The sequence below is a fragment of the Rosa chinensis genome, chromosome 6 (genome assembly GCF_002994745.2).
Source record: "Rosa chinensis cultivar Old Blush chromosome 6, RchiOBHm-V2, whole genome shotgun sequence".
In the NCBI taxonomy this organism is placed as follows: Eukaryota; Viridiplantae; Streptophyta; class Magnoliopsida; order Rosales; family Rosaceae; genus Rosa; species Rosa chinensis.
The window spans coordinates 34,264,832-34,292,011 of record NC_037093.1 but is presented as its reverse complement, the minus strand read 5'-3'; the positions used below and the strand labels follow the sequence as shown (position 1 = coordinate 34,292,011).

General features: G+C 37.2%; 2 protein-coding genes across 4 annotated transcripts; both read left to right on the top strand.

Moving 5' to 3' along the window:
- The first annotated feature begins 209 nt into the window (after window positions 1-209).
- Window positions 210-6,147, top strand: LOC112172240 (cleavage stimulating factor 64). Its single transcript, XM_024309505.2, has 10 exons — window positions 210-532; window positions 659-737; window positions 1,143-1,317; window positions 1,919-1,952; window positions 2,057-2,301; window positions 2,402-2,479; window positions 2,807-2,842; window positions 2,921-3,445; window positions 3,964-4,236; window positions 5,484-6,147. The coding sequence occupies exons 1-10, from the start codon at window positions 502-504 to the stop codon at window positions 5,631-5,633; spliced, it is 1,626 nt and encodes a 541-aa protein (XP_024165273.1). The 5' UTR covers window positions 210-501; the 3' UTR covers window positions 5,634-6,147.
- Window positions 6,148-6,884: 737 nt separating this feature from the next.
- Window positions 6,885-16,013, top strand: LOC112173000 (translation initiation factor eIF-2B subunit epsilon). 3 transcript variants are annotated; one of them, XM_040509115.1, is made up of 15 exons: window positions 6,885-7,317; window positions 7,668-7,898; window positions 8,011-8,325; window positions 8,531-8,638; window positions 9,318-9,507; window positions 9,738-9,994; window positions 10,792-10,921; window positions 11,522-11,601; window positions 12,718-12,951; window positions 13,035-13,111; window positions 13,401-13,492; window positions 13,985-14,067; window positions 14,693-14,764; window positions 15,101-15,226; window positions 15,748-16,013. In XM_040509115.1, exons 1-15 carry the CDS (start codon window positions 7,183-7,185, stop codon window positions 15,787-15,789), a joined length of 2,172 nt encoding a protein of 723 aa, XP_040365049.1. In that variant the 5' UTR covers window positions 6,885-7,182; the 3' UTR covers window positions 15,790-16,013. The 3 variants fall into 3 exon arrangements, with proteins under 3 accessions (XP_040365049.1, XP_024166311.1, XP_024166312.1); XM_024310543.2 differs by having other exon boundaries at window positions 6,887-7,317; window positions 9,732-9,994; XM_024310544.2 differs by lacking the exons at window positions 13,401-13,492; window positions 13,985-14,067; window positions 14,693-14,764; window positions 15,101-15,226; window positions 15,748-16,013 and adding an exon at window positions 13,230-13,387 and having other exon boundaries at window positions 6,887-7,317; window positions 9,732-9,994.
- Window positions 16,014-27,180: the final 11,167 nt, after the last annotated feature.

The following is a 27,180-nucleotide window of genomic DNA, read 5'->3' as shown; positions in this document are numbered from 1 at the left end:
GAAAAGACAAAAATACTCTTGGAAAATTAACAGCTAGCAACCTCCATAATGGAGCTAACAGTTTTAGGTATTAATTTTTTGGTACCGTGGACGATTTTCCAAGTTAAAAAAGATAAATATTAAAAAATAAAAATAAAAATAAAAATAAAAATAAAAAGGCAAAAGACCGACCAAGAAAGACAAAATAATGTAAAAGAAAAAGGAGAAGGACATTGAAAAGGGCCTGTTTACAGTTTACCTTCCTCTCCACGAGATCGAGTCCCGAGCTTTAGTTCCGCGACTGCGTGATAATAGCCCCTGCGCTGCCCCCCCCCTCCTTTTCCACTTCACTTTTGCACTCTGTCAACAATCATCATTACATTTCCGTATCACAATCCAATCCAAAACAGAGAGACTCTATATAGATTTGTCATACTTGACGAGAGCAAGAGCAAACTAGGATGGTAAGGAGGAAGAAGATGAAGCAGTGCTTCACCTTCTTCTTCTCTTCCTCTTGAATTCATGGCCTCTTCTCAGCACCGCTGCGTTTTCGGTACTCCTTTTCCCTCGACGAATTCTTGTCAACTCCATATATTTGGGATCAGTGTTTTGCAGAATTGGATTGGAAATTTGCAGAGTTTTGGTGGTTTTTTTTTCTGATTAAATTTGTTGGATGCAGTTGGGAATATTCCTTATGATGCCACTGAGGAACAGCTCATAGAAATCTGCCAGGAGGTTGGCCCTGTTGTATCTTTTAGGTCAGTCACTAGCCCTGTTGTATATTCGGAACCCTAAAATTTCAGTTTTTAATTTTGTCTAATATCTATGATTCGTGTAGGGAACAATTATTTTTCCAAGATTTTCTTTCTTCAAAATATATTCTCTTACAAAAAATATGCCTGAATTTGATGTTATTCCTTAGGTTCTGTATGTCGAGATGAATTTAATACATCACTGTGCTACTTAGACTGATAGTCCTTTTATTTTTATTTTTTAAATGAACCCGAAATCTAAGTTCCTTGTTAACAATTTTCTCTTCAAAGTGATACTTGATGAAACTATATTAGTTAGGGAAACAAGAAGAGTGGAAACAATCTTGTGTTGGGAAAGGGCTCTACCCAGACTGTTATTAGTAAATATTTACTGTGTTTGATTTGTTTCAGGTTAGTTATTGATAGAGAGACCGGGAAACCAAAAGGTTATGGATTTTGTGAGTACAAGGATGAAGAGACAGCTTTAAGTGCTCGGCGTAATCTTCAGGGCTACGAGATCAATGGCCGCCAATTACGAGTTGATTTTGCTGAAAATGACAAAGGCACTGACAGGAATCGTGAACAGGTGACTAGATACTTTTGGTTCTCTTGTTTCTGTTTTCCTTGCTTCTCTAAATTTGTAGTGCACTTTGCTGTTAGTGTTAATTGCAAGTGTCTGGACCAACTGCATGAATATTGTGCTTTAATGTATCTTTTTGTTTGGTAGGTCTGATTAGGATTGTCCAGATAAATTGCTCTGGTCTTGTATTTCTAGTTATTGGAATATGTTGTCTGATGTTTCCTTTTCTTGGACATTGATGTAAAACTAAGAGCGTGTTGAGTGCTGGACCACACTGATATATTTTCTGCTTGCATTTGTTGGTCAGACTTATTTGTGTTAGCTAAATTGTTAGAATACTGTTGTTATCCTCACTACCTTCTAAAATATTTGCATCTTTTGTTATCCTCAATATCTATTTCTTCCATCTATATAAACTTTCTCTTGCCATTTCTTATTTTTCAATTGAATGGCATCAATGACTTACCTTGCTACCTAGATAGCTACAATATAGTAAGTCCTTGGTTGAAGTAATCTTGAATTGTGCGTTGATTGCCAGAATTGCATGTCTGATAGCTTTGTATAGAGTTTTGTTGTGAGGTTGAAGTAGTTAATTCTACTCTTGCAGGGTCGTGGTGGACCTGGAGTGACTGCAAATGTTGGTTAGTTCACTTTTTTACATATTTTTTTCCCCTTCTGTTTATGAGTTATTATTTGACTCTAAAGAAAACCTAAAATTGTATCTTCCCTTATGGATATATCATAGACCCTCCAAAGCAAGTTGGAGGTGCAGCGGTTCATGGTGATTCTCTTCATAATCAGCCAATTGGTCTCCATATAGCAATAACTGCAGCAGCCGTCATGGCAGGAGCTCTAGGTGGTCCTCAGGCTGTTTTGCAGTCAAATCAAAATGGTTTGCAGAATCAGTCTGCATTGGCCAATGATCCTTTGACACTTCATCTAGCCAAAATGTCTAGGAGTCAATTGACTCAAATTATCTCGGAGGTCAAAGTGAGAAAATACATGAACCTTATCTCTTTATTCTGTACAGCTTTTCATCTTGATATTTTTTTTTATAATTTTGTTTTTCTTTTGTCCTTCTCAATGTTAGGGAATGGCTATACAAAACAAGGAACTAGCTCATAAGTTATTTGTTGCAAGGCCACAGTTGCCAAAAGCTCTGTTTCAGGTAGCATCTATTTATATATGTTCAAAACATACTGTTAATTATGGTGTCAAAGCTGTTTACATTTCAATTCTGTGTATAAATCATCAACATCCTTTTGCATGGAATTCCAAATCAAAGAAACATCATCTCCATGTAATGAGATATATTTAGAAGTAGAGGCTTGCTTGTTATCGTGACATTGTACCTCTTAAGGTTATAGAATCCTACACATCTGGCAGATTGAAGGGTTAAGATATCAATAATATGCATCAGTTGTGCCTTTGTTCTGTATTTTTTCGTAACTAAATATTTAGTAGTATTTGAAAAAAATCTGAACTTCCTTTTCAGGCACAAATAATGCTAGGGATGGTGACCCCACAAATGGTTTGTCTCTCTACTTATTGTCGTATCATTGTTGTTCACTGCTTACACTAGTTTAACCTATTGGCTTCCCTTTTTCAGTTGCAGATGGCAAATATCAGGCAAGCTTCAGGCCAGTCCTCACAGCCTCTATTCAATCAGGGCCAACAGGTTCCATCACCTGCTGTTCAAAATCTTGCTGATCTAGCCCCTTCTGCTGAGAATAGGTTGATGCCTAAAATGCAAGATGGCCCATTTTCTGCGGTGCCTCAAAATTTATTGGTTCACAGCCAGTTTTCTGCACCTCGACAACAAAACATGCAGCCTCGAATGCAGCTTTCACAACATGCAAACCACAATGTTTTGCAACATGGCACACTGCTAGGGCAGGCTGGAATTCCAACACTTCCTCCCATGCACCCGCAGTCCTCAAGCGGTTTGTCCATTCGGTCACAAACACAGGTTGCCAATTCTTCCGTACTAAACCAGAAAATGCAACCTCCTTTGTTACAACACCCTGGTCAGGTCGGGCCTTCACATTTGGGCCATAACACTCCAATGGTTCATCAAAATGCTACCGTACAGCAGTCTCCTTTATCTCGTCCTTTTTCCGATGCCATCTTTCAGGTGCCAAATTTTTCTACTGCTTCTCTCATGTGTAGGCAAATATTAATATCTCACAAGGAGGTTGCTTTGCATCCTAGATCGCAAGATTATATCCTCTGTCTGTTTGTCTGTTTGTTTTTTTCCTCGGTGTCTTAATATTTTATTTATATTTATTTTTTTCTCCACTTGGAGCAAAGTTAATCCTCCTCTTACTTATCTTGCATTGTTTACTTTGGTTAAGAGAGAGGAAAGATAGATGTTAGTAAAAGTGAATAGTCAATTCAGTGTTTAGTTAATAAGTCCAATAGAAATTTTTCATAATTGATATTGCTAGTTGTCTTGTATTTGCTTAGTTACAACTTGTAAAGTCCCTTTCTTTATAATGATGAGGAGTTAACTTGTTCCTACTAACAAATTATAGAGCATTAGGGGTGCGAAAGAAACTACCCTTAACTCCGCAGACTTTAGAAGTTTTTAGCTATCTTGCTAGTTTCATTGTTAATATGAATGTGTTATCTAACTTGAAATATTTGTAACAGCCTGGTCCCTCAATATCTAAGGGTGTCTTACAGTCGATCAACAAGGATGCTGATAGATCTTCTCGAGTGGTAGCTGATTCTTCAGAATCAGTTAATCGCCCTTCAAAACTACTGAAGTTGGATGATGGAAGGAGCACCCCTTTGATGACAGGGGGTCTCAATGTGTCAAATGCCAATGAATCTGCATTGCCCAATGTTTATGGAGCGGGATTGTTGCCTGGAAAGCCTGTTCACAAATCAGAAGATATGTACTCTGAGAAACAAATTTCTGAGGTAACACCTGTGCCCTTGGTGGCAGCAGTATTTAAAATTCATATTTTTGAATTCCAGTTTATTTTCATGACTTGTATAGTTCATTCTTAGAACTGGGTATTATTTTGTAGAAAGAAAGTTGTTTGCTGTCCCACTGATGCAGAGATTTTTAGGTGTTTTGAATAGTTGTATTAATGCTAGCACAATTCTGACAGTTGAAATATCCAACCCAAAAGTTAATTATCAGTGGGTAGAGACGGTAAGTTTACAATAGCCGATGCGAGATTTGAAGCTTTATCACGTGGCCCCTGACTTGTGGCCTCACAGAGCCATAGCCATACACATGGGTTAATTTTATTGAGTGATGTGGAGCATGTGCAGTTATACTGTGCCTGACCTGTGAATGAACTATGTTCTCATAGGGAAAGCATCGCCGAAACCAATTGTGTATAGGTGGGGTGGCCTAGGATTGTTTAAAATATATGTAAGACAGAATACCTAACGTGGGGTTCTCAACATACCTCCTCAATTGTGAATTGCTAAATCCTTGATTTTGGGTGACGTGGAGAAATGGGAACAACCTGGGAATGAGGTTTTCAAATTTTGCCACAGTTTCTGTAGCCAAGAGATAATTTTTTTACTGTGTTTTTCTTAATATAAAGACTCGTAGGAATTTAGAAGTGATATGGTGATTCAATAGCCAAGTTTGAAGAATGATAAATAAATCCATTGAAGTACCAGATTATTTGAACCATTGTAGACTGGAGTAGAATGGACTGTGCATAGGCTTAGTTTTATGATGATGGATCTATGTTGGCTTGGAAATTATTGGATCAAAAGGCAAGCTAAGATTTTTAAAGTAGTTGAAGGTATCAATGAGTTTAGGGAATAGAGGATTGGCATGTTGCTTGTTACCCAGTAACAAATATATACACTGATGTAACAGCTGCCCATAATTATCTGGTACTTAGTAGTGATATTTGTTGGGTTGTGGTGGAGAAGACTTAAATATAGTATTGATAAGTTACCATTTTGCATTTTTTATGACGTTGCACTTCGCTACGTCTGTTCATATGCAAGCAAGTGCATGTCTTCATTTCTTGCAAATGAGCGCACACATGTTCATTGCTTTATTTTCTTCTTCCAAACGTTTTTGCTGGAAAGGTCTTTGTCCCTGTAGACACTAGTTGAGCTCCCTCACGTTGGACTAGAAGATTGCAAAATATTGTTTACGGTTAGACTCTAACATTGCTTTTTCTATTTCTCAGCCTCAGATTCCACCTGAGGTGGACTCTGCTTTACTGCAACAAGTTTTGAGCCTGCCACCTGAAAAATTAAGCTTGTTGTCACCAGAGCAGCGACAAGAAGTCATTAAGCTGCAGCAGAGATTTCGGCGAGAACAGATTCAGCCATCTTAGCAGTTGGGGGTCATGACCCGCTTATTTAATGCAGCAATTTGTTACAGGTGGAGGCACTAACTTGCTTTCTACCACAAATAGCATATTATTCTTGTACCAAAGGAAGAAAAAAAAAAGCCTGCTATTCATTCAATCAATTTTGATTGTTTGTAACATTAATTTCACATAAGAGTCAGATCAGAGAATCTGCAGAGCATGAGGAATGTAGTGTATACAAGCTCGTGTTAGTATAGTTGGCAAATTAGTTAGGATAGGAAATTTTGTTTATTTGCTGTCATAGCACTTGACAAGCTCATGTATGGCCTGAAGTACAGATGAAAGAAAGACACACTTTGCTTCATTAGCTGTGTTGTTGGTGTGGGCTTGTCCAGACTTGTTACATTATGTATGTTTAGTTCCATGTTCAGAATAATGTGGGATTGTTAGGCTTCCCTAATCTTCCTTGTAATGTATGAGACGTTTTTACCTGGCAAGCACTTCATAGTCTGCAACAATAAATTTTATTTCAGTAATGTTTTCAATTTTCTATGGTTCTTTATATGGTGTTCACGTGATAATCAAGAATTTTGTACTCTATCAATATTTGGATTTATAACGTAATTAAATTTTATACGTTAATTTTATGTGTTTTAATTTTAACTCGTAACATTAAATTTAAATATGGTGATCACAGAATTCATGGGCAAGTGTGAGCTCTGTATCCCCATAAAAGATGAGTATGTTATCTTGGCCTCCAACCGGTGATTGGAAATTTGGAATCACATGTTTGTATGTAGTGCTGCAAAGAACACCGTTCAAATTTTCTTTTATTTTTACTTGCTGAAATACGTTGTTAAGATAACTTAAACCATAGTTAAGGCAAACAAAGCGATTGCACTAGCATCCTATAAATTCTCAACACACAGTAATGTTCACATGGTCACTGTGACCAAGAATTTTGTAATCACTTACGTTTGGATTTTATATTAGGGGTTGAGATTAAAAGAATGATGTTTAAGTGTTTTAATCTCAATTATTAAAATTAACTCTAATTGTAGGTGATTACTGGTGACCGTGTGAATACTATTTTGACAACACAACCATAGAGGCTGAAGGGTGAATGTCATCTCAAGTATGTACGTTTAGGTGTGACAAAGCCGCAGATTCCTATGCAACCTAAGAAACAACTGAAACGGATGGCTCACCCTTAATTTTTTTTGAGCAGAAAAAGATGAAATGGTGGATAAAACATCCGGTTTGTGATATTCTCGTTTAACATATGGTTTCTTTGCCAAAAAAAAAAAAAAAAAAAATCCAGTTACCAGAGGAAATTGGGAAATCACAAAATTCAAAGACACAGAAATTGCAGGTCTAAGGAATAGTCTGAGCTTTGAACATGAAGGCCAATAAAATGAAGTAAAACATAAAGGGGATATATAAAGCAGATTCTTGTGCAATCGACATCCCAACCTTCGTTAAAACCCAACCCTGCAAAACCCCCCCTCCTTCCTACTCACACGGTGGGTTTTGATTAGGGTTTTTCAAATTCTCGAAGAAGAAGAAGAAGGGAATGGGTGCACAGAAGAAAGGCGCGTCTAGGGCTTCAGAAGACCCTGAGGAATTGGCACGTGTCCCACTCCAGGCCATCCTCCTCGCCGATAGTTTCACCACCAAATTCCGACCCATCACTCTTGAACGCCCCAAGGTATGTTTCCGTTCTCTCAATGTTTATTAGACACCTCTTCTGCATTTGCTATGTATAATGCTGTTGAATTCGGATCGAAAACAAGTACGGTTTTGGGGTTTCTGTTATTTAAGCTTACAATCTTGGCAACACATGTTCATGTGGCTATTTGGGACTTATCTGTCTGCACTTTTTATGCTCCCAAATTGAGCTTACTGTATGTTGATCGCTTATCTAGTACGGCCTACTTGGTTATCGATTTTAAATCTGCTCAACCGCCCGTTGTTAAATGTCGAGATATGGAGTTGCATTATTACATTGGTATACGCGATATAGAGACATCATGTTCAGTACCTTTGTTTGTGATGAAGGTGCTGTTGCCGTTGGTCAATGCCCCGATGATCAGTTACACGCTGGCATGGCTTGAGTCTGCTGGCGTTGAGGAGGTTTTTGTTTTCTGCTGTGCTCACTCCAAGCAAGTCATCACTTATTTGGACAATTCTGAGTGGTTTTCCCAACCAAACTTCACCGTCACCACAATTGAGTCACATGATTCTATTAGTGCCGGAGATGCTCTGCGCTTGATATATGAGCGCAATGTGGTATGCGAATATCTTCTACTTTCTTGTGTCCTGTCATTTGTATGACAATTTCGTTGTTTGTTCAACTTTATGCCTATGTAATCATGGTTTTCGCTTCGTGCGTCCTGTCAAGATACATGGAGATTTTGTCCTAGTCAGTGGGGATACCGTGAGCAACATGTCGCTTACTCAGGTGCTTCAAGAACATAAAGAGAGAAGGAAGAAGGATAGTAATGCTGTGATGACAGTTGTTATTAAACGGTCAAAGCCTTCACCAATCACTCGCCAATCTCGACTGGGCACTGATGAGCTCTTTATGGCAGTAGATCCCAACACAAAGCAGCTCTTATATTATGAGGACAAGGCAGACCATGCAAAGGGATCTATATATCTTGATAAGTTATTGCTTGCTGATAAGTCTTCGATTTCTCTGCATAATGACAAACAGGTTATATCTCAAGCCATTCTGTTGGAGTTGTCTTGTTTGTTTCAGATTATTGATTAATCTTTATATAAAATTTCTACCTTGTTCCTTTTTTGCTTATTTTCAACAACCCTTTAACTGTTTGGTGACTTCTAGTAGGGCTTCTTATGGTTATTTCTTTATACTACAAAATGCCTGTTTAAGAATCTTGCCCATGTCTTATCTGCAGGATTGCTATATCGACATCTGCTCTCCTGAAGTCCTCAGCCTTTTCACAGACAATTTTGACTATCAACATTTACGTCGTCATTTTTTAAAGGGATTGCTTCTTGATGATGTACGTCTCTCATAAGATTTGTCTCTTTTTATCCAAAATATTCTGGTACACTGTTTGTGTTCACATTTATGTTAGGGAGGCATGGTATGGACACAGACACATAGACACACGATGGCCACCCAATGTGTGTTTATGGCATGAGCATAAGCAATGGGTTATCAACCTTTTTTTTGAGACCATTTATTAGTTTTTACTCGTTCAATGTTCTGCTATTTTTATCTGTGGTAGCATTTTATATTAGATGCCATAGATATGTGATTTGCCCTTCTCTATTGAGGCTGTCACTGAGTCATCGAAATATTTGTTATCGAAGAAATGACTGCTCAATCTAGAAGTTTCTTTCATGCCTATATTGCAGAGGCAGGGAATTGTTTTTATGATACTTACTGATTTATACTTATTGAAAAACTTGCAAGTCTTGAATGCATGCATGCATGTGTGTATTGTTTCTTGAAGTATGCAACTGCCACATTTATATTTGCATAATGGAGGAGTTCATCAATGGTTTGCGATAGATTAACATGTTTATGTATTGTTGGTTTGTGATGATATTATCAAGATATAAATAATTTTTTCTTCTCCCACAAAATATGCATTTTTTTTTCCCAATCTTGGAACGGTCATCTCTATGCTTATTTCAAATTTAAAGTTCTTATAAGGGAACTGTCTATTCATTCAGATTATGGGTTACAAAATATTCACACATGAAATTCACTCGACTTATGCGGCTAGGATTGACAACTTCAGAAGCTATGATACAATCAGTAAGGACATAATTCAGAGATGGACTTACCCATTGGTGCCAGATGTTAAGTTTTTCGGAGATTCTTCAACGAAGCTGGAAAGACGGGGGATGTATCGAGCCTCAGGTAATTTTTAGGGACCTGTGACATTTACACAGTATATGTATGGGGAGGGGTGGCAATTTTGTTTTAGGTTGCACTATACAATTAGGGTGATAACTGATCATTATCACTCTATAAATGTAGCCTGGTATCCTTACCTCTAAACTGATGGTCTGCTAATTTTCAACCTTGTCAATTAAATTTTTCTATCTCATTCTGTGTGATTTGATAAACTAGCTACTCTTTAGATATAGGGCAATCACGATCTGCACAGATTGGTCCTTTTACAGTCATTGGGAATGGCACCAAGATTGGGGACAACACCAAAATTTCAAATTCTGTTATTGGAGAAGGGTGTTCTATTGGACCAAACGTTTCCATAGAAGGTTCTTATATATGGGATAATGTCACCATTGAAGATGGCTGCAAGCTAAGGCATGCTATAGTATGTGATGGAGTGATAATGAAGTCTGGGGCAGTTTTGGAATCGGGTGTAGTTTTGTCTTTCAAGGTATGTGTCACTAAAACCGTTTATAGCCTATTTGAAACTTCTGGATGCTAGTTTACCTCTCGTCTATTATAATGCTCGAAATGAGAACAGAATACAATACCAATTATATTACTGCCACAATTATATGCGAGAATCAGCTTCTATTGCAATGTTTTAAATTCATTTGGTAATGTAAAGTATGTTGATGTTGAAATTATAAAATTGAAAGCAGTTACTTATATGATTTCATTAGTACAAAATGACTTAACCTTGTGATGATATGAAAGATTTAATACTAAAACATTGGTAACTTAGATATCTGTGCTCCTCACACTTTGCGGACCTGCCTTGTATTTATTGTAAATTCTTAAAACATATATGCATTGCTACCTCTGAACAGAAGTATTATGAGGTTACATCCTTGGTAATCAAATAACCATTCATCAGTTTAGAGCTGAGCACCACCTGGCCTTAGAGGATACCTATTTAGGCCTTCTAGAGAAAGTACTGTATACACGTTATGGATTATCTGTAGGAAGAATTGCATTTGGAGACATACATACTTGGCATGCTTAGGTTCAGCTGTGTAACTAGACCGGGATGTATGAGCTTTCCCACGACTCATGCTCAAACCTGGTCTTAGATAAATGTTGGGAAATATGAACTCTTACAGTGCTCAAATGGATTTTCCTTTAACTTGTCATTGTTAATTGTTATTTGGTTTGCCCTCTGAGTTTGGAAGAGCAAGATGCATTTCATTTCTGATTTTCTGACTTTCGTCTGATTTTAAGGTGTTCTTGATATTGCTTTTCCTCCAGGTTGTGATAGGACAACAATTTATTGTCCCTTCATACTCGAAGGTATCTTTACTTCAACAACCAATAAAGCAAGACAGTGATGAGGAGCTAGAGTATGCTGACAATAGCACTGGGATTGCAGAAATTTCCCGTAAGTCTCTAGCGTTTGTCCCTAATCTTCAAATTTGATCTTGTTGATTTATGTTATAAGCAAAAGTATGGCCTAAGCCCTATTATGATATTTTTAGGGATCTCCTCTTTATGCATGATCACTTCTTTAGATATTGTAGACAATAAGCCTATGAACTTTTTTGGAATAGTGGTGGTTTTTTTAAGGTGAGTATGGAAATGGTCCAATTAAGCAATTCAATGGAAAAACACTTGTTATAGGATGATGTACTGTTTTGTGTAGTTGACTGCTATTGATATTTAGATAATGCCCCATATGAAGTATGCTACCCATGCTTGCCAATTAGTTTTTGGTACATGTCAGTCAAATACAGACCTGTAAATGGAGTGCCACTTGTGTATTTGTATATGTGGATTTGTTTTTCTGAAGAAGTTTTTATTGATTTTCAACTCTCTTTGTCTAGACATAGCTACTGTATCTGGTATTCATACTTTCATTTGCCAAGCTCTAGATATGTATTCTTAAGCACATTTAGCTTCTTTTATTTCTGAAAGTTACTGATAGTAACATATGCATCTTTTCCTAGTGGTACATGCCCTTATTATGAGTTGTTACATGCAGCTCCTATACATGCACCAGATATATCGAATGGGGAAATAGCGAACCAACAACAGGAGACTCGGTGTTGGCCTACATCTGAGGTTAGCCCCTAGCTATGAATTTGGTTTTGTTCTGGCCTTAGTTCACCATCATTATGTCAAGTTTGACATATTATTTAGAAAACCTTCTTTCAAAACCATGTCAGACAATGTTGATAGCTGTCTCGTATTGATTAATTGTAATTGCATAAGTTTTAAAATCACTGCACTCAAGTTTCAAGTGATGCAGTCAAGCATGTTAGGGTGAAATCCTAGAAACTGCCTTAAGTGTTGAGATGAGCATTGGATAGGGAATGTTCACAAGTGATTCTGGTTTCACAAAAGAAAAAAAAGGAGTCACTTGTTTCATTAAACTGAGACACTTACAGCTTCTTGCATTCTTCTTTTTCAGTAAGTAGTAGGTAAGATAGTAATAATTTCTATTGAACAAATGATGGGGCTGCTTATACATAAGATTAGGCATATGTGGAGAGGTCAATATGTCCAGGTCTAAAGGATGTGGTATAGCTTTCACATCAGAAATTAGGGATGCCTTGACATAAATCTGATCAAAGATTGAAGCTGCATAAACTCAGTTTGGTGTAGACTATGATATTTATGTGCATTTAGGCTTGTAATGGTCTTTAGAAGGGGACAAGGTTTCAAACTGGTAAATAACAAGTTAATATGAGGGATACTGTCCTGGGACCATGTATCTGAGAACATCTTATCTTTTTCTATCTTTTCAAAACATACTTTCGGATTTGTTTTTTCCTCAATGATTCTGGACTATTGATGATGTACATTATTAACATTGAACTATGATGGTGTTGCTGAAAATTGAAACAAAAAGAAGGGAAAGAAGAGACAAAAAAAAATAAAAAATTGATCATTGATTGAATCAGCATTTGTTTGGTTTAAACAAATGAACATGGAATGCATTGACTGGCCAAATGTAGGATGGGGGCTAACCATTCTTTTCTAGGCTACATAATGTTAAAATTCTTTTTATAGTGGTCCTGCTCATGTAATGATTACTGACATTTTTTTTTATCCCACCTTTTCCTCTAGTAATAATTAAAAAAAATTGAACCTCACTAGAAATGTTTTGAAATATTATAGATTATACTGCTGCTTATATCCTGATATTCTCTTATATGAGCTGTTATTCTTGATCAGCTTGGTATTGGTGGGGCTGGTTATGTTTGGTCAGTTTGTGAAGGAGGCCATGATGAAGAGTGGAGGCATTCAGTTGCTCCCATTCCTGCAGAGAAACTTGCTGAGGTGATACAAGCTGCAGAGGATGATCTGGAGGTAGATCCAGATGGCAGCAGTCTCCCACCTTCAGGAGAGCTGAAACTTGATTCTGATTCTGATGAAGAGTATAGAGATGGTTCCTACTTTGAAAATGAGGTGAACAATGTTAATTTATCTGAATACAAGTTCACAAAGTTAAAAACTGAATCTAACCTCAACAAGTTGATTGTTTTGTGCAGGTTGAAGCAACCTTCCTAAGAGCTGTGGATGAAAATATTAAAGTAGAGAATGTCGTCTTAGAAGTGAACTCACTGAGGTATTCATTTGGTTTTCTCTTGCAGATCTATGGAATACCATGTAGCGTGACTATCATTATTATTTTGTGTTTGTGTAATAACTTATCTTTTGAAAGTTCTTTTAATTAAATCATGCAGAAACACTTTCAGTCAATGCCTTCAGTACCTGTCCTTATATCTGCCTGTGTATTTTGATCTACTGAGAGCCCTCTGAGGACATTTTCCAACCCTAAAATGTTCCGTTGTTTTGTTTATGCTTTACTGTGTACCCTTTGGTGATTGACGCTTGTCACATTTTGAATGTTGCAGATTGTCATTCAACAAGCAAACTGTACACTGTGCTGGAGCTATACTTTATTCAATGATGAAATTGGCATTAGAAACTCCACATAATTCAGCAGGTAGATATCTGAGGCTGCTATCTCTTTTCAATTTTAAGAAAACCCTCTATGATTGGAAACCTGTGATATCTGGGACTTAAATGGTATTATGTTGGGTAACAATTAATGACACCGTTTTTTTTTCTTTCCCCTTTGTTAATATTTTAACTTATGAATTGTTGAGTCATGGTATTTCTTGCATACCAATTTGATTGTCAGAAATACAAAGGAATATGTAGAGATTAGTTGCCAAAAAAAAAAAAAGAAGCTGGGTGTGGTTGGTTGAGAATTTAGGGTTTGGAATGTCTATTTCTTAGGTTAAAATCAGATAATGGTAATCCAGATTGCAGCCATGAAGTGTTCAAGGTTTCATAAGTCTGTTTTACTAGTTTAATTTACAATTATATTCTTTTATTTTTGTCTGTCAGCTATTTGGAAGTTTGGATGTTACTTCTATTCACTAATGTGTGGCTTCTAGTATTTATGACAATTGATGCTCATTTCTTTCCTTAGTTGAATTGGTCCAAGCTACTACGAAGGTAATTACAAAATGGAAAGGACTGCTGAAGTATTACCTATCAGACATTGATGAAGAGGTTTGGATTTCTGTCCTTTTAACTAATACTTGCATGCACTTGTTCAATCAACACATTTCTTTTTTGCATCACTTAACTTGGTTAATTGTAAAATGTCCCTCCCTTCTCAGCTTTTTGTAGAGGCATTGATTTGCTTGGACATGCTGCATTTATTTGATTTACTTTACAAACCTTTGAGAGAACTTGTTTAAGAGAAACATCAATTGACAATTTAACCAAAGTTACTAGGCAAAAAAGATTCATTTTGCAAGACCAGACAACAGTCCATTGTAGTACAACTTTGTTGTGGTACAATAACATAAATGGCACTCATGCTTCATATATATTATTTTTGTGCTTCGAGTCATCTCCACCTCTCATCAAGCTATTTAAGCAAGCTTTTAGGATAGTTTCTGTGTGCATATATCTATCATTGTTTAGATTTAACATATACCCGGAGTGTGTCAAATGTTACTTTCCATTTTTGGTCTTTTCAAGAAGTTTAAGAGTTTTCTTGGTCCGGAGTCAGGATAGTCTTAAAGTTAGTATAATGCTAGAAACCTGGACCTAACATTTTTGATGGTTACTAATGTAATGCTTATTGTTGTTATATACTTTGTGATGATTTGTTTTTGTTACTTTACAGATAGAAGTAATAATGAAATTTGAAGATATGTGTTTGGAGTCCGCTAAGGAGTTCTCCCCCGTGTTCGATAAGGTACGCTTGCTTACTTAGTTTTGGATCATTGTAAATTATACTCGGCATTAGTATGAAAAGATCAGAGAAATGCAGTCATTTTAAATTGCTTAACTTTTGAACTCCCTGGATGAATGTGGATATGCTTCTGCTTAGTGTTTTGCCAGCCTTTTATTTCTTGAGCAATGAAAAAATTGCTATGGATAATGCAATGCCACCAAAAAACATTTTGAATCAAGTACTGTGCCAATGTGTTGCTGAGTGTTTTGTTGTAACCTAGCTGGTTTAGTCTTTCAGTTCTGTCATGAAGTTGATGGGCTTACTTGTTCTTCTGATTGTTGAATTGTTCTTTTACAGATACTCTATCAACTGTATGACCAAGAAGTTATACAGGAAGAGGCTATTCTGAGGTGGGATGATGAAAAGAGACATGCTGATGAATCAGATAGAATTTTTGTTAGGCAGGCTGAAACATTTATCCAAGTAAGTGTGATTATTTACTCAATTTTGAATAAAATGCTTGTTAGCTAATGAAATCCTTTGTTTTTCTTTACAATGTTATGTATACTTGGGCCTTGCATGATTGCCATTATTTAGTTTTATTCTTTACTGGTTTACATGCTAGTGCCTGAGCCCTGCGTGATGTCTATATTTTCTGACGCAAGCTCCATGAAAGATAAATTCAGCGCTTGGGGTTGGCCCAAGTAGTGAGGGAAGGTGGGGAAGGGGTTAGGATTAGGCCAAGTCAAAGGTTTCGTCCTTCCAGTCTAACCGGAAAAAGAAAAATATGAGTTCAATACTTGTTTTAATGTATAGTAGATTATATGCATCTATGAAACATGCAGTGTGGCCATAATTTGCATTATTGTTCATGCTTTCAGTATGAGACAAATTTGTGAGTCAGGTTTATTTGACTCAGAAAATGTTGGGCTGATGTATCTGGCAACCAGCATATTTTAAGTCTTGTTTCACAAAAGTTGCATCTAATGTGTTTTTTATTGCAGTGGTTGAGAGAGGCATCTGAAGAAGAGGATGAGGAAGAGTAGGAAACATTCAGTTGTAGGTTGTATTCAGTAGATGCAGTTAACAAGGCAGGACAGATATATTTCGAATTTCGAACAAGTATTTGCAATGTTGTAAGGTAAAATGGGAGGGCTCGTTATGTCCGTAAGCTTGAAATTGCGTTTTACAGAATCATGCACTTGCATGCGTGTAATTTGATACAAAATCAATAGTCCTAGTCAACACAAACAATTGTTTTTGTCCAGTATTATTTCTGAATTCTACTGTGGACTATAGGGGTTTTTTTTTTTTTGCCAAAATTGCAGGTTTTTATTTTCTCACCAAATATTTTGCAACCAAAAGTCTCTGATTTTTGCCTAATACCTTTTGGTCTAGTGACATAAGTCTCTTCTTTGCAAGTAGGAGCTCGTGAGTTCGACTCACAATAAGTTAGTTGTTGTATGAGTTGTTGATTTGTTTAAAAAAAAAAAAAAGGTCATGATTTTTAAGTGTTCTACGGACCCCAAAATCTCAAATCTTTTTTTTGTTTTTAACAATTACCCAAGTCAAAATATGGGGAAAATCATGTTTTGTCACTTGGAGAATCTCATAGAAAAAAACATGTTTTGTCAATGGTTAAAAAGGATATTGACAAGGTTAGGCATGTTTCGATATGTCACGAATGCTTCCAAGGCACTTTTAAAGTGGCAAACTATGTTAAAACACTAAACTTAAAATTTTGAACGGATTTTTTTAGTGTTGAAGCATTTGGTAAGCATGATTTAGAGAAGTTGAAGAGTCCACTTGTTGAATAACTGACACTATGAAGGTTGCAAGTTCAATTCTCATTATTTTTCGAAATAATTTGTCTCCTCGCCATCACATACTTGGCTAACAGGTGTCAACACCCCCACGGCCCACACTCACGCCCACACCCATGTAAACTAGGCTAACGATGTTCATGGCAAGTGAGACTAACATTGCCAAAAGTCCTAAACCCATGTAAGTGTTTGTACCCACATTTGCATGTCCACTTAGACATGGCTACATGTCCACTTAGACATAGCTAATGTGTATATAGTTATTGAACGATTTCGAATTTTAATAAGCTGCTTAACGAACAAACGGGCTGATGACTAAATATATTGGCCAATGAATAATTGGGCAGTACATTTGGTCTAAGACAAATTGGATAAAAACTAGGCCGATAGAAGGTTTTGAAAGTTAGGCCGTTGGTTATTGGCCGAAGGTTTATTGTCTAAAAGCCCATGGACCAGTTGCTCAATACAGTTTCCAACTTGGACTCAACTTGGAAAGCATGCAGTCGATAGACAGAGAGATCGATAAGTGATAAAGATGAAATTTGATCAAGTTAGTATCTCAATCGACATGAGTTCACATCAGCCGATAAGGGGAGTTCAATCCAAGACAGTTTACTTCAAGATTAATTACAGTCGTTGATAACGATCATCAAAGCCGATCAAGACGAAGTCCAGCATTAAGTTAGCAGAAGAAAAGCATTAGAGCTAGGTCAAGATAGTCATTAAGCCAAGAAGAGGCTGAATTTCACTCAACTTCAAAGAGTCAAGATATCAGTTCAAGAAGATATCAGTTCAAGTTGCAAGACAGCCAATATAAATAGAAGCATTGACAGAAAACATCACATGCACAACTCCAGAAACTCAAGCCATCAAGCTTTCTTGTTTTTGTTTTACCCTTTGCTTAGGTAGAATGTTTGTTTGCTTCCTTAGTTAGTTAGCTTTGCTAGTTACAATTTCAGTCATTTACCTTTCTTGTAGCCTAGTCTCGATTTTGAATTGTTTTCGTTGTTCTCCTTCAAGTAATAGTTAATAATTTTCAACTTGTTTTGTCTATTTGTTCAGCCGTTCTAGATTTCAACTTTATTATTATTGTCTTTGATTTGCTTTCTATTTCCTTTATTGCATTGTTTATTTGATCATGTTATTTACCGTCCGTAGTCACATTGTAGCTATCAATATTGAGAATTTCATTTGTTACGAGTTCGCTTTTACTGTTACGTGTTATTACTTGGATCCAGTTAACCTAAGTCCTGTGACCAGACAATTCGTATTCACTCACACTCTCACAACCACACCCAAGTCACCCGACCTTCAGGCATCAAGTCCTTGATCTAAAGGCCGCGGACTATCAGCCGAGAATCAGTTCATTCCTAGGCCAACAAGTCAGAAAAATGCATGCACGCCCCGAATTTAGAATAAAGAATTTCGAATCCAAAACACGAAACTTAACCAGCACAAGAAAACAGATAGAAAATTCTTCATTTAAATTAAGCGATAAAACAAACCGAGCTCACCAACATCAAATACGGACTCGTTCTTTAAAGTCACATATTAATGTACAAAGAGTTTACAAATTAAACTGATCGATAATTCAATAAGTAAACACACTCACTACACAACGGAAAAATAAAACTAACGTACACTTCAACGTCCAAGCTACAACAGCAACCAACTCTCAACTTCGATGACTGTTACTCCGACCTACACAATAAACCCTACACCGTGGAATAGTGCACAGGGTTGAAACGACAAACCCGGTAAGCTTTTGCAAGCTCGTGTGAGTAAACTTAAATAACCAAAAAAGGGTATTTCCAACTCAAGAACAATAAATCAACACAATGATTAATTCTAACAACAAATCATTTTCTTTTTCTTGTTAAGGAACACACATGTCACACCCGTGACGAATCAAATCATACTAAGTGAAAACCAGTAATCCCTGCATAGAATTTTAGTTCAAGAAATCACCAAAAGTATACAACCAAAACCATACTAATCCCTGCGTATTGTTTAGTTCAGGAGATTACACTTACAATCGACAATTAGAATGAAAAGGACAATCAATAAAGAAGTCAAACAACTCACACTAAAGTCGATGATCATCCATCAACTCCCCATAAATCATCTCTTTTAGAAACGTGTATACTTATGGGCCTCAAGTAACCCAATGCATCACTCCCATGCAATACAATAGCAGACAGATTAGAGCTCTAACTGATCGTAACCACTAACCAGGCCAAAGGTGTGGTTCTCGATATAATTGCCTCAGTCACCACTGTGACACCAAATCTGTAGATCCGCAGATATTTATAAAGTCCCACACAACTCAACACAAGATACTCTTTAACACAATCACATCAATCAATCACATGATATATTGGATTCCCGAAAAGAGTAAATGCACAATTAATAATGCGAATAATTCCCAAATCATATGCATATCACAATGTCACGCCATCAACATATATATAAATATATATATATATATATGTAGTCATTCATGCATGAATGATCACTAATACCAACTATAGTTCATATGTATTAAAACCAAGAAATTCGTTTTATACTTAAATTCATTTTTTTTACCTGTGAGCTGTAGCCTTATGAACCGTAGTCGATCAAGTTCATATTATTTCAAACAAATCTTTATTTTCGAAAAAGATTTACAATTATCAATTAATTCCGACTATTAAACAACTTGATTCCTAAATGAACCACGTGAGATTTACTCTCCTCTAACTCTTGCTACGTCTTCTCACCACAGATAAGGGTTCGAATATGCTCAGTCAATCACCTAAGTACAATACTATCTTAACTTAGTCCACGAATCGAAAACGATTATATTTCGAACTCCTGTTTGCCCTAAAATTCCGAAAGTAATGTCGATTGAGGCGAAACTTCATACGAAATCACCCGAGGTCTCCGAAATACTTATACGACCAACATATCATAACTACAAGTTGATCGGTCGGTCGAATCCCCACGAATCGAAAACCGAAAACCCTAAAACACTAAAATTCATAACTTGCTCATACGATTTCCAAAAATTACAAACTATATATCAAAATGCTCGTATCGACAAGTAGATCACAATGAGGGATAGAAATTATCCCTGAGGTGACCAGAAGCCTCCGGAAAACACCACCACAGTGGCGGCATCGCCGGCCCAAAGTCGGAATTTGGCCAAACTTCGTAAACAAAAAATATTCATCTCAACTCAAATTACAACTTTCCCAACTACATCAAAGTCAAATTATAAGCCAATTGATCTAATTTTACCTCAGAACAAATCAGGCAGACTGAAACCTTAGATCTTTAAAGCTTCGATTCGTCCTCCACAAGTGAAATCGTTGCAAGCTGCCTTGGGAGAATCCTTCCTCAGCCTCTGGGCAACAAAACCCCACAAGAAATTCCACCTAAGATGGCCGGAATTGTCAACTTCGACCAAGGCGATTTGCAGCGCTGCCGCCAAACATCCCGGAGTTGTTGCGTCGTTCACGGGCAGACCCACGTCATGAAACTTCACAGAGTTGTAGATGGAAGTGAGGCGAAGAGATAGGGACAAGAATCAAGGCCTATGGTGGCCGGATGGCCGAGAAATCAGCCGGAGAAAGTGGCTAGGCGAAACCTTTTTGGAAACTTTCCAATTTTCTGCTATTTTCGGATTTTTTTCCTATTTAACCAAAATGGAAACTTTTTTCGAATGTGATAACTTCTTCATACGAACTCCAATTTTCGCGTTCTTTATATGCACGAACTCGTATCAATGTGCTTTATGACTTTTGTAAAGGAGTTTTTACAAAATCGAAACGTACAAAAGTCAACTCTTGAATCAAAACATTTCGAGTGAATAATAATTCGAAACACTTTCGCTTCACTCTCGAACCACGAACTTGTATCAACGAACATTTTAATAATTCACAAAGCATTTAGGAATTAATAACGAATTTTTTGAGTATTACAATGTATTACATTACAGTTGCACACTTGGCCTTTTGGTCATGTGCTGGCATGCCTCGCAATCTATTCAGCAAGGACGTTTGTTCCTTGATCTCTGGGCTATCTCGGCCGAAGTGATTTTTAGAGGCAACAGTAAGTGCCCACAACCATGCCCACAAGTGAAGCTAACAATGCATAAGGCAAGCGAGAATAATGATGTGTAAGCGAGGCTAACTGTGCTTATACAAGAGAAGTTAATCACACCGAAAGATGTGTGTTATCCCAATCCGTTGGGAACTAGGAGTGGGTTAAGATTGATTCGGTTTGATTTTAGGCCAAAACCGAGAACCGAACCAAACTAAAACTCGGTTCGGTTCGATTTGGTTTGGTTTGGTTTTATATTTTCAAACATAAACCTCGAAAATCGAACCGAACTGGTCAGTTTGGTTCAATTCAGTCCAGTTCAATTTTTTTTGTTAAACAAAAATTATTTAATACAAGGTTTTTTTTGTTAAATAAAAATTATTTAATACAAATATTTTTTTTTTTTTTTTTTGAAGTCCTGCTTGATGGTTATTTTTCTATTTTAACTAGCCTTTTAGGTTCCTTGCTCACCGATATACTTACAGAAATTACACTGGAAACTTGGAAATTAGAAATCGAGGCCATTGGAGCCTTCTCGATATGGCCATTGGAGCCTCCTCAATATGGAAAAAAATCAAGGCCATTGGAGCCATTTCAATACGGAAAGAAAAAAGAAAAAAAGCTAAAAACATTATCTAGAAATATATCCTCTAAACAACTGGAAAGTTTTGATAATTAGTTCTTGATACCTGCAAAGTGAGACAGGAATGCTTTAGCCCAAATACATTAGACAAAAAAGAAGTTGATACTGACATGCTTTAAGTGCTATAAGAGCTTCGTACACAATTGCTTCTTAAAACACAAAACACAAATAATTAGAGAGAAACGTTACCTCATAAACTTTATGATTCGGATAGTCCAAATCTACATCATCATAGCCGGATAGTCCTACTCTTGCAATAGCACTCCACTTCTGCACATTCAGGATAGTCCCCAATTCTCAGCATAATCCAGTTAGATTCCAAATTAAAATAGTCTCCTTACATTTGTACTCCTTTCTTTTTGCTTCAAAGGAAAGAGTAGAAAGCACAAATAATGACTCAAGCAGAGTTAATAAAGAGAATGAAAGATATTTTCAAGTTGTAGATACCTGCTATGAAGACAAGCACATGCTTTTCAGAATCGTGATTTCTGATCTACTTGCAAATCATATCCTTGAGGTCACTAGATCCAAGTCTTGCAGATAAACATAACCAAAAGAATGAAAATTATCGATCAAATCTAGACAACAAGTCTACATAACTAGATGGCAAAAATGCTTACATACATATGGTCAGACTCAAGAAAGGACTAAACTATGGATCTGCTGATCAACATAAATGAAGCCAAGAACATTGAAAAAAAAAAAATACACATTCGTCTGCATATATGCTATTGAATGTTAAATTGCTTGATATATGATTCCATCTTGCAAAGAAGGTTAGAATAAACATGTTTACCCAAGATTTTCTTTTAAGTTCAAGTATAACCTGCCTAGCGTAAGCAACCTCTATTGTGCTTTAGATTTGAAACAGGGGAACAAAAAAGAAGACTAAGCACAGTTTCTTTCTTTTCCTACTCAAAGCAAACCACTTGACTATTTATGTATCAAATACTTGGCTAACCCCAGCAATTCTTTCTTGTACAGTATATATATATATATATATATATATATATATATATTATCCAGAGCGGAGTTCCGCTTTGAAATTAAGGAGTGAACTTCGAGTTTTTGGTCACTTTTAGGTTGCATATCCACATCTCGACTGTTCAGTTTTTAGGTACTAGTGTATAGATCGTCTCTGCAAATTTTCAGCCAAATTGATGACCGTTAAGGCATTGATAACTGGCTTAAAGCTAGTACGGTTCAGGTTGGACAGATTCAATTCGTCGATCGGTTTAAGCGAGTTAGATACCTTAACAATCATTAATTTGGCTGAAAATTTACAGAGATGATCTATACACTAGTACATAAAAATTGAGAGGTCGAGATGTGGATATGCGACCTAAAAGTGACCAAAAACTCAAAGTTCACTCCGTAATTTCAAAGCGGACCTCCGCTCTGGATAGGATATATATATATATATATATATATATTCAATTTTCATATGACTAAAGCCATTCAATCAAAACGTCTATTTCACATTTTCACGTTAATCTTTATAACTGACATACATAACTCCCAAAGTTCATAAATTTAGACCCGAAATTACATAACTCCCATTCCAAACCAATCGCACAACCAAAATTATAGATCTTATCATGAAAAGTGGGGAAGAATAATATATATGAAGTGCTTACCAACTGTAAAGCTCCATGCCTTCAATTCTCCATATCGCCAAGCAACAGACAACATGAGCTCCTCATTCGAGACTGGATTCAAGTCACTCCTTACTATAGTTGTCTGAATAGTATACATCGTCACCAACAAATAGAAATATCAGTCTGATGTAATGTCACGCCCCTGATTTTACACACATGAAAATCGATATATATAACCCCATAATTATATATGCGTGAACGTCCAGTCATCAATACAAAATACCTGAAATCTTTTTCCCTTAAACTTACACACATATTGATGTCCTGAACCCTCAAAGTTAATATACACTCGCATCCAAAGAGTTATATATTACACAAGCTTACGAATTAAATTGTCAACAACAAAATAACACGTAAAGGCTGCTCAGAGTAACTATACAACGGAAGTCCTTATCAAAGGTAAAGTCACAAAGATGGCTTCCTACCGTAAAGCTGCTAACTCGCTGCCTCAACCTTGATTATCCTAACCTGCAGGATTAACCCCTACACCGTTGGAATGGTGCACCGGGTTGCCACACAACAAACCCGGTAAGCTTTTGCAAGCCCGTATGAGTAACTCAAAACACACATGCACAACTCACACCAAAAACGAGGAAAACCTTTCAACTCGCGAATAAAGAAAACATACCATGCTTCCAAAATCAATACTCTTTTCCCAAAAGAAACAATGAAAGTCACACCGTGACAAAATCATATAAATCGTTAACCTAACAATTCAAATATGATAAATCGATCCAACCTGGATAAAACAATAATTAGGTCCAACCTGGACAAAACAGCAAATAGGTCCAACCTGGACAAAACATCAACACAAATAAATCATACCTATTGTTAACCTAACAAGTAGAATATGATAAATCGATCCAACCTGGATAAAACAACAAATCGGTCCAACCTGGACAAAACAGCAAATAGGTCCAACCTGGACAAAATATGTACCCAGGAGTCTTAACTAACCTACTTAGATCCCTAAAGTACGATGGCAGACAGACTAGAGCTCTAATTGAATCGTAACCTGTCACCCGGCCAAGATTCAATCTTACGATATAATATTGCCATGAGGATGCAACCTGCAACCCCGGATCCTTAGGCCAACCTGACCCTCAGATCAAAACGTCAAATCAAATCAAAAGGAGAAATCACAACCTGTGACTCTCAAATCCTCAGACCACTGGTCGTCAGATCAAAACGTTAAATCAATTCAAAAGGAGAAATCACAACCTGTGACTCTCAAATCCTCAAACACTTTTCAAAACAATAGAAATACCATTTCCCACCAATTGTTTTCCAAAAGACACAACCCAAAACAATAAAAAGCATCGTTTCATGCATATTGTTTCACAAATCCACAATTAATACATGAATACGTATGTATATATATACATCCCATAATATACACACACACACACATAGTCATCTACTCAGAAATGTCACTAATACCATCTACAGTTTGCAGTTAACCAATTAACTCTCAAAACGATAAGGGTATTCCCGTTTGTGAATGAACTTCGTGAGATTACTCACCTCAGAATCTCGCTGTGTCTTCAATACAGAACCGAACTAACACTATCACCAACAACTCGTCCAATTCACCTTTAGAAGCACCTAATCACCAATGATCTCAAATTAGTAACGATTCACAAATGATTTAAGTCCGAAACCCTTGTTTTGAACCAAAATCCCCAAAGTGGCGCCAATCGAGGCGAAACCACATCCGAGACCTCCCAAAGTCTCCGGAATACGTCCACGATCGATGTGACCAAACCACAAGTCAATCGGACACTCAAATCCTCACGGATAGCATAAATCGATCGGTATGAAACTGCAAAAATCAAACGAACTCCAAAACTTGCTTATTATATATCGAAATGCTCGTATCAACGAGTAGAACATATATAATAACAGAAACAGTTCCTTAAGTGGCCGGAACACCGCCGGAACGCCACTACAGACGGTGGTGCACCGCCGCCGGCCAAAAACACATTATTTCACAAAACTCCCAACATCAAAGTTCTTCATCTAAGCATGCTTGTGAACTTTCATAACTGGATCGAAGTCAGAAAACAAGCTTAAGGGATCGAAAACTACCTCACAAGCCGTGAACAGTAATCCCAACTGAGTTGAACCGATTTCCACGTAAACCGATCAAAACAAACACCATAGATCGATTAGGAAGCCTATTACGAACTCAACCAAGGAAACAAGAAGCCACGAAGTAGCCGGAGTTGTGTTTTCCGACCGGGTCCGAAAACATCAACCTGCACCGCCTTCTACCGCTGCTACCACCGAGAATCGGCACTAGAGGACACCACAGGGAGGAGCACACGGAGGAGTTGAGTAGATCTGGAAAGTCTCGTCGCCGGAGATGACCGGAGCTCGCCGGAAAAATCAAGTCGGATCACCGGGTTCGGTTCGGGTCGGGTCGAGTGCGGGTGATGAGAGAGAACGGAGGATTCTGGTTTCCGGAAAAGGAAAATGCAAAAATGGAAATAGTAAGTTTCCGAAAATGGAAACTCCTATTTATAGAACTTTCCCAAAACTTCAAACGCTCATAACTTTCTCATATGAACTCTGATTCTCGCGTTCCATATGTCCACGAACTCGTATCGACGCGCTCTACAACTTTCATGAAGGAAGTTTTCGGAGAATCTCAACGTATCAAAAGTCAACCTTGAAACCCCCCTAATTCCACACTTTACGAATAAAAATTCGTCCGAAACACTTCCGCTCCGTCCACGAGCCACGAAACCGTCCGATACCCATAATTTAAATTCCGGAAAATCCTCGGAAAATAAATACGAATTTCTGGGGCATCACATGTAAAACACAGTTTAAATAATTTGATAAATAGAAAAAGAGAGTACCTTTCTACGAAGATATTTATCGGGGATGCTGAACTCTTCCAATCTCGTCGGCCTTGTACCCGACCTAAGCTTCGGCTGAGAATGTTTTGGACCTAGAAGACGGTACGAACCCATCACTTGTTGATAGCGCCGGTGATGACGACTTCCATATGGAACCGTTTGGTGTCGTGATTGGTGTCTGATCTGGTCATATCGGAGTTGGATCTATGTGCGATGTGCCTGTGTGAGAGTGTGATGGAGGAAGAGAGAAAAAGAGGAACTGACGAAGGGAAAAGTGAGGCTATCAGAAACTATTTACATCGCGTTACTCGTTTATAGCCAAAACCACGTTGTTTTGGTATCTTCGGTTTTTTTCGGTTCGGTTTTTGACACTGAAAACTGAACCTAACCGGTTCAGTTCAGTTGTGTTTTTTTCATTTCTGTGCGATTTTTGCACGGTTCTGTGTTTTTCGACTTCGGTTCCGCTTTCGACTCGGTTTTTTTCGGTTTCCCAAACCCACCCTATTGGGAACCAATCCTCAGAACTTTTTCGAAAAAAAGAAAAGAAAGAGAAATGTTACAAAAGTCTAATTCCACTCCATTTGTTCCACCTAATTTGTACTTGGATAGAATTTTCCCAATAAGTCTATGTTTTTCTCTTGTTATTCCCCAAAAGTAATTGTTTTTGTTTTTGTTTTTAACTGTTTTTCTCTCCTCCTTTGTCTCTTGTTCCTTCTACCTTTCTGGACATCGTCTGGCTCGGCAACCAACTCACAGACGAGGTAGATACAGCTACCGAAGAGTGACAAGCCGAGGAGCTAGATGAGGTTGCTGTGGTGGCTCTAAGAGATGAGGAAGAGGCTTTGCTGGAGCTCCGGGAGATCGATCGAGGTGCAGGACCTACACAAAGTCAGGCTTAAATGAGGCTCAGTGCCTTGTTTAACATTTTTTTCCATTTTTATTTATTTGCACAAGTGAGAACCATAGGATTCTTAGCTAGCTTATAATCGCAGAGGTACGATAAACTGGAATGAAAACACTTCCCATCTTTAATGATTGTGTTGATTGTTACACGATAGGCGAATGAAAAACGCTCAAATCACTATGAGAACTAAGGGTCTCCGATTTTGATTGTGTCATTCTATGATTTAGTCTAACTTTAATAATTAATAAAAAATGGTGATGTTGAACAACTTATTGGCTTGACTGCAAGTTTATTTGACATCAATCTTACTCATAGTTATTTAGGGGTTAGTTTAATATTTTTCTCTTTGTATATGATAAATGTATAGTGTTTTTTCTTTTTTCGTTTACAGCATGTAGCATCTATTAGAGTTTTTTTTTAGGCTGTAAAGAGGAGGAACATGGACCAGCTAACGAAAGAAGA

What these genes read in the sequence shown, in the direction of transcription:
- LOC112172240 (XM_024309505.2), top strand. Translation starts at nt 502, where the DNA reads ATGGCCTCTTCTCAGCACCGCTGCGTTTTCG. An exon ending in TCAGCACCGCTGCGTTTTCG is followed by an intron (nt 533 to 658) that starts GTACTCCTTTTC and finishes TGTTGGATGCAG; the next exon opens with TTGGGAATATTCCTTATGAT. An exon ending in TGCCAAAAGCTCTGTTTCAG is followed by an intron (nt 2,480 to 2,806) that starts GTAGCATCTATT and finishes CTTCCTTTTCAG; the next exon opens with GCACAAATAATGCTAGGGAT.
- LOC112173000 (XM_024310543.2), top strand. Translation starts at nt 7,183, where the DNA reads ATGGGTGCACAGAAGAAAGGCGCGTCTAGGGCTTCAGAAGACCCTGAG. An exon ending in GTTCCTACTTTGAAAATGAG is followed by an intron (nt 12,952 to 13,034) that starts GTGAACAATGTT and finishes TGTTTTGTGCAG; the next exon opens with GTTGAAGCAACCTTCCTAAG. An exon ending in AACTCCACATAATTCAGCAG is followed by an intron (nt 13,493 to 13,984) that starts GTAGATATCTGA and finishes TTCTTTCCTTAG; the next exon opens with TTGAATTGGTCCAAGCTACT.